This window comes from Gavialis gangeticus, unplaced genomic scaffold (assembly GCF_001723915.1).
Source record: "Gavialis gangeticus isolate Ggan-Ray unplaced genomic scaffold, GavGan_comp1, whole genome shotgun sequence".
Classification (NCBI taxonomy): domain Eukaryota; kingdom Metazoa; phylum Chordata; order Crocodylia; family Gavialidae; genus Gavialis; species Gavialis gangeticus.
The window spans coordinates 60,283,861-60,291,256 of record NW_017729033.1 but is presented as its reverse complement, the minus strand read 5'-3'; the positions used below and the strand labels follow the sequence as shown (position 1 = coordinate 60,291,256).

Below are 7,396 nucleotides of genomic sequence, written 5' to 3'. Positions count from 1 at the left end.
AATACTTATATTATTATCAGTTGCTGGGAAGCAAAGGCTTAGCTATTACAGTGATAATGACCATGCAAATATTAAAATGAAACTTTAGATTTATGTAATGTTGTGCTTTGGATACATTATTTTGACCAAAATGATTATGACAAAAGAGACCTTTATTTTAATTTCATGTTGTTTTAAGATGTGGTGCAGATGTTTTGAGAGAGGGTTGGGTGTCAGAAGACTAATTCTTCTGTTGAGTCACCTGATCTTTTTGTGCTTCTGTAAAATGAGAATGTGTAATTTTTGTAAAACTCTAGCTTGAAAGGTGCTGTATTAGTACAGTAGTAATTTTATATGCAGTTGTAAATACCTGATATAATTAAATGGAAATATTAGCCTGGGTTTTTTTAATACCATTCCAGCACTTTATATATGTAAAACTGATAGGAACCATGAATGTTTGTAGTCCACATTGTTCCTAAATTATCTGATTAGAGTGTTGCTTTGAGTTTGTTCTTTAAACAAATCTGAACATCTTTGCAGTGTTTGCAAAGATGCACCTTCAGGTGCAAAAAGAACTTGTCCTAGATAATTATCTTTTTGCTTATGTTATAAGAATTTCTTGAGGGTCACAGTAGCAAAGAGTAATTTAAATATTTTCTTAAGATGAAGAAGATGACTTTGTTAAGAAAACTTGCTTGAAACTCAAGGAAAATGGGGCGTCAGCACACAGCTGCCAAGGAACAGCAGGAGTGAGAAAGGAAGATGCAAAACCACAAGCTAAAAGTAAACCTTTATCTTCAGTAAAACTGACACCAACTTCAGCACTTGATTATTTTGGAACTGGAAGTGTCCAACGATCAGAGAAGATACTGGTATCAAGCAAAAGAAAAGAGGTGGGTATTCATGGTATTCCTTTTGTTAGCTTGTCATGTGTTTGATGGCAGAATAAAATGGCTAGTTTAATAGTAATGAGGAATAGCCATGTGACCATTTCTGTGTTTCTTGACATGATTTTTTAAAGGCAAAGGAAACGTGAATGTAACTTTGACTATGGCATCTAGTTGTACAAGAAATGCCCAAATATGTTTGATTTTTTTTCCTCTTTGAAAAGATCAGAACAAATGTAAAGAATTTTTTGTTCTTCCCCTTGTATCCTTATATGGATCCACATAACACTTACAAGGGCTTGAACATGATTTAAACATGAAGTGGATAGTTGTACAAACCTGTTAAACCAATTTAAATCTGCCTGGAATGGTTCAAAAGTGTACCTGTAAAATCAAGTACTGTTTTGAACTAGCTCACTTGAATTAGTTCAGTGTTACATGTGGACACCAAGTGTCCTGTGGCTGGTCAGTCCTCTAGGCATCCCATACTACACTGCTTCCCCCTGCCACCCTCAGCACACTTCTACTGGCTGCTGTGGTTTGTAGCCAGAACTTTACTGCCTTCCCTAACCCCCCCCTTTTTTTTTTTTCTTGGCACTTCTTATCTGAGAGGTGCTTTGCACTGCTTTGATAAAAGCTATCTTATCTAATAACCAGCTGCATCTCCACTCCCTACTCAGCTGCAGCCCCTCATGCCCTGTCAGTCTCTAGACAAGAGTAGGAGGAAGCACCTCCTCCCACCACCACCCTTTCAAATCAGACAACCACACTTCAGGTTTTGGTTATTTGCAGGCCAGTGAAACATATTGAATTCATGCTTAGATAAGCAGAAAAGTTACAAGGCCCCAGCTGCAGAACAGTCACCTCTGGGACTTTCAAAGCATGGGTGCAAGCGTTCTGCCCTCCCCACCGTCCCATGTGATGCATGCTGGGCTAGTGGCTCGCTCCCATGCTCTGGTATGGGAGCCACAGGACATTGCACAATTGTAAACCAGTTCTGAATCAGTGACACTGTAGAACAGTTCAGTTGTTTTGTCTGTTTGTACCCAGAGAGAGAGATCCTAATATGTAGCTCTTTTGAAATCAGGACAGGGATCGTGGGTAGATGTGAAAACAGTTACTGTCAAGAGATTTGAGAGGTAGGGATGGGTTAAAATTTTAGTTTTGAAAATTTGACTTTTTAATGACAATATGTTCTTTCCAAGTCTAAGCTGCTTTCTGTAAGCAACTATGTATAATCTTAATTTTAAATGTATAGTGAAAAGCCCAATAAGGAATTTCTTGCAATTTAATATTAATCAAAGCTCTGTTATCCTGTCAATACAATATCATCAGATGTCTGATTTAAAAAGTCATGAGCATAGTAGTAACTTCTCAGCTTCAATTTCAAAAGTGTAATTTAATGTTAAATTGAAAATTTGTAGTGATGCCAGTTGAGTATGGGGTTATTTACTAACAGAATATGTACAGGTTGCTTAGGCAAACAGCAGTGCACATTTCCTTCTATTATTCTGTCCTTATGTCAAAGGCAGAGGAAATGCTTTAAGGGTGAAAGAAAGTAGCTCATACTCCATGTGAAACAATCATTGGCTGCTTTTCTGAGCTGGTCTGCTGCCATGGTCAGTATGGGGACTCTTTCAGCTGAGTGAAACCACTTACTTCACACACTATTTGGAATTAATTGTGAATGGTAATATGGTTTCTCTTCAGATTGCATAAATCTTTCAGCCAGTCATAAACAGTACTGAGTTCAGACTAGAGAGCTCGAAATAAAACGTTCTATCTCCCATTCCCTGTTGGGATACAACCATCACCCTATTGATAAATGCACCAAATATAAGTGGGCAGAGCATAGTCTGGCATATAGAAAAGTATCCCTATGTGCCTATGTAGTCAATGACGGGAAATTGAACCATCGATTGTTTTTTTTTCTCTCCCCCTTTCTTTAAAATGTAGCCTTCTCAAAGCAGAGATTCCACATTGGAAGATGAGGCCATTGCTAAGATACTGCAGCTTGAGGAGGATGCAGAGGTAAGCTTAAAAAAACACATTGCCCTGCCTCTCTGCCCCCAGATGTGACGAATCCTCCAACAGCCCTTTTTTTGACAGCACAGTTGCTGGACTATGTTTTGAGCCAAAAAAGCAGTTTCATGAATGTGCTGCTCTTGTGGTTTGGGAAAGGAATACAGACTTGCCATGTCTGCCTAAAAATAATTTTTAAGCAAAGTGTTCTTCTATAGATGTTAATTTGGTTTTGTAACCAATCTTTGCCTGGATCAACCTTTGCCATAATCTTGTTGTTCTTCCTCTGAGTCTCCTGCACCTTTACTAGACTTGGTCCTGGCCAAAGGAGATGACCTGATGACTGACTTAAAAATAGAGGGTAGCCTGGGTGACAGTGACTGTGAAACCATCATGTTCACTGTCCATTGCAAGGCAGACAAATCTGATAGGAGGGTTGAAGTATTGGACTTCAAAAATGCAAATTTCAGCAAGCTCAGGTCACTAGCAGGGCAAGTGCTGCAGAACCAGGGACTGGAGGCAAAAGATGTGCATGAAGAGTGGTCACTCCTTAAGGACACAATCCTTGAAGCACAAAGGAAGTTCATTCCCACATGGAGAAAGGACAGCAGAAGGGCTGGGAAGCCCTCCTGGTTAAACAGGGAAATCACAGTCTTCCTTAGAAAGAAGAAAGAGGGGTACAAATAATGGAAGCTGGGGACAGGTCCCAAGGAAGACTATACAACAACTTGTAGGGAACAAATTAGAAAGGCTAAGGTGGTGACCAAACTTAGATTAGCAATGGCAATCAGGGACAACAAAAAGTCCTTCTATGGAACAAAAGGAAAGCAAATGGAAGTGTGGGGCTGCTGCTCAACAACTCAGGGTGGCTGGTTACTGACACTCAGGAGAAAACTGAACTCCCAAATGACTACTTTGCGTCGGTGTTTCTTGGGGAACATCATGCCGGATAGGGTACAGAATGAGCAGGGCAGAAATGACTGCCTCCCTACTGTTGCTGTAGAACTGGTGTGTGATCAGTCAAAGAAATTAAACGTCTGTAAGTCAGCAGGAGTGGATGAACTCCATCTGAGGGTGCTGAAGGAGCTGGCCATCATCATTGCAGAGACCTTGGCGAAACTGTTCCAAAACTTGTGGCGCTCCAGAGAGGTCCCTGAGGACTGGGAGAGGGCCAGTGTTGTGCCCATCTTCAAGAAGGGGCGGAGGGAGGACCCAGGTGACTGTAGGCCGAATAACCTAACTTCTATCCCAGGGAAAATTCTGGAAAATTCATTAAGGACTCTATGTGCAATAGGCTTGCAAATGATAGGATTCTGAGTGACAGCCGGCATGGCTGCGTCACAGGCAGGTCTTGTCTAACCAACCTCATCACCTTTTACAATCAGGTGACTTGCCACCTGGATAAAGGAGAGAAATGGTGGATATTGTATACCTTTACTTCTAAAAAGCCTTTGATCTGGTATCCCACAATGTTCTCATGAGAAAATTGAAAGGTAGCAGGCTTGACTGCGAAAGAGTTAGGTGGGTACGAAGCTGGCTGTGGGGTAGGACCCAGAGAGTCCTAATGAATGGATCTGTGTCTTCTGGACGAGAAGTGGGCACCAGTGTCCTGCAGGGGTCAGTGCATGGTCCTATACTTTTCAACATCTTCATCAATGACTTGGATGAGGGGGTGAAGAGCTCATTGGCCACGTTCGCAGATGACACTAAGTTATGGGGAAGTGTGGTCACACTTGAAGATAGGCTACAGATACAGGCGGATCTAGATAGGCTTGAAAGTTAGACGAGTCAGAGAACCAAATGAAGTTCAACATTGAGAAATGTAAAGTGCTCCTCCTGGGGATGAACAATCCCCTGCACGCCTGCAGGCTTGGCAACATCAACCTGACCAGCACTATGAACGAAAGAGACCTGGGGGTAATAATAGACCACAGCATGAATATGAGGCGGCACTGTGATTTTGTTGCCAGCAGGGCAAATAATACTCTGGCATACATCAATCAATGCATCTCCAGCAAAGCCAAGGAGGTGATTCTTCTGCTCTACTCAGCACTGGTTAGACCCCAACTAGAGCACTGCATCCAGTTCTGGGCACTGCACTTTAAGAAAGCTGTGGTTCAACTTGAGAGAGTCCAGAGAAGGGCCACCCGTACGATTAGAGGATTGCATGGCAAGCCATACAAGGAAAGGCTGAGGGACCCGGGACACTTCAGCCTGAAAAAGAGAAGGCTGAGAGGGGACTTGGTAGCAGTTTATCACTACTTCAGCAGAGTACATCAGGGGCTCGGTGAACAACTGTTCACCAGGGCACCCTTGGGGAGAACGAGGAGTAATGGCCACAAACTCCTGGAAGAGCATTTCAGGCTCAACATTAGGGAAAGCCTTCTTCACAGTTAGGGTGACCAGACTGTGGAATAAGCTCTCTCCAGAGGTGGTGCAATCACCTACCCTGGAAATCTTCAAGATGAGACTAGATGGTCACCTGACCCCACCTGTCTTTCCTGCCTGGTGCAGGGGGCTGGACCTGATGATCTTCCAAGGTCCCTTACAGTCTATGACTATGAATCTGTGTCTGCTGGCCTCCCCCGTTTTAACCAACTTCCTACTCCAGTTCTGGAACACACACTTCAACATGAAAAAACTCTGCCTTCCCTGACTGCTTCCTGTGTTGCTCTGTTGATTTCCTTGCACTTGTTGACACATGGATCAGCCTTGCACATGGAAACTGAAATTTCTTCTATTGCTTGTCATTGTTCATACGAAGAAAATACACATCTGTCAAACGTGCATGTTTGCTCTGTTGTAAGCAAGGTCAAACTTATTTTTATATGTAATACAAATAATTTGTGATGCTTAAGCATCCTATGAAATATATATTTATTTAATCTCTGTGCATTTAGGGTCAGAGGAAATGGGGTGGAAGAAACCTCATGAGGCCATCTAGTCCAGCCATGCTGCCCTCAGTGTCTGTCTTGAACTCCCCAGAAATGAATACCTTCTGTTAAGTCAAACCTTTTAATAGGAAATGAATTTCTGGTTTAGGAAAAATAGTATATGATGAGAACACAATTTGTGTTGGTATGGTTTACTGTACATAACAGCAGAAAAGCTCCTTTTTGTTCTTATTTCTTTAAGTGCCTGAATTACAATTATAGTCTGTTTCTTCATTCTTTCTACCACAAAGATAAATATTATATATTGGCTTCACTCTCCTACTGGCATTGTGGGTACATAGAAAATAATGCCTGTGGCATACTTGAGTTTATGAGGTCATCTGTTTGAATCATGAAACAAGGCATATTTGATCTTAGATTAGGACAGTTTACTTGCTGTTGTAAAAGGATTTGCTTTTGTAATATGGAATACAGCTATTATCAATAAATGCCTTAGAAAGAACAAAATTTTACCCGCAGGGGCAATATTAGGTAATGTGATGAGCAGAATGCCTGTCAGTGTTGTAGATGACGTGTTTATTTTGTTAGGGCCAAATAAAAGGAAACCCATTGAGGCTTTGTTTTCATTTAACACAATTAGATAAGTAAGCGAAAATAGAATCTGAGGAAATGTGTGCACCTACACATTTGTTGGAGGAAATCCAGTTTGTTTGAATTAGTACTTACAAGTACAGCTGACAAATGTATATCTGCCATAAAGTAAAAAAAAAATGCATGAAATCAAAACTGGTCAAGGGCTAAATAATGCATGATGTTAAAAATTTGACAACTTTGTATAAATAAACTGGTGTTAAGGTAAATGCCTCTGTGGCTGGCACGTGCTAAAGCACAAACAGGCTTTGTTTTTTACTTACCCCTCAGGGCTGATCCAATCTCTGAAACCTTCAGACTGGTTTCAGTAACAAGTTAGGATGTAGTGCAGCGATTCTTAACTTGGGGTATTGCATTCAGACCCTATAGGAAGTGGTCTGACTCCTTCATATGCTGGGCACCTTATGCCTGCCACAGCCTCCCAGCTCCATTCTCTGTAGCCCTTACCACCAGCTCCAGGAGCATGGGAGGAGTGGGGGAGAACTGAGCCGAAAAGCATAGCCTCAACTCCTCAGCAGCCCTGTGCTGACTGTTTCTGTGCTCCAAGTGGCAGGTTCCAGTTGGGTAGATGCAGAGCTGCATTTTTTCAGCCTGGTTCATTGTTTTGCTCCTTCCATGTTCCCAGCGCTGGTGTGAGTGGCTGTGGGGAATGGTGGCTCTAGTCACCAGCCTTCAAGTTCCTAGAAGAGCAGCTGCAGTAGCAGAGGCCTTGCTCACCCCCTTAGGTACAGACTGTGGGCAGAGGTGGGGCAGGCAATGGAATAAGTGGTCACAGCAGGGTCCTGTCCTTGCTACTTTCAGCTGATGCCAGCTTCTGCACCAGTGGCCACCGTCGCCCCCTTCTGCCTTCTGCAGGGACAGCTGCCTCTTGGGGTCTGATGAACCAACCCCAGCCTCCCCAGTCTGCCCCTTCTAGCAGCCCCTTCCAGCACCAACCACTATGCACTGCCCCCCCCCCCA

The 7,396-nt window shown here is 42.6% G+C and overlaps 1 protein-coding gene across 2 annotated transcripts in view; it reads left to right on the top strand.

Annotated features, from left to right (window-relative positions):
• RFC1 (replication factor C subunit 1) overlaps nt 1-7,396 on the top strand; it is a 109,881-nt gene that overhangs the window by 65,490 nt on the left and 36,995 nt on the right. For both annotated transcript variants that reach the window (XM_019526100.1, XM_019526101.1), the window contains 2 exons: nt 646-875; nt 2,826-2,900. In XM_019526100.1, coding sequence (XP_019381645.1) covers nt 646-875; nt 2,826-2,900 — 305 coding nt within the window. The remainder of the gene's footprint in view (nt 1-645; nt 876-2,825; nt 2,901-7,396) is intronic.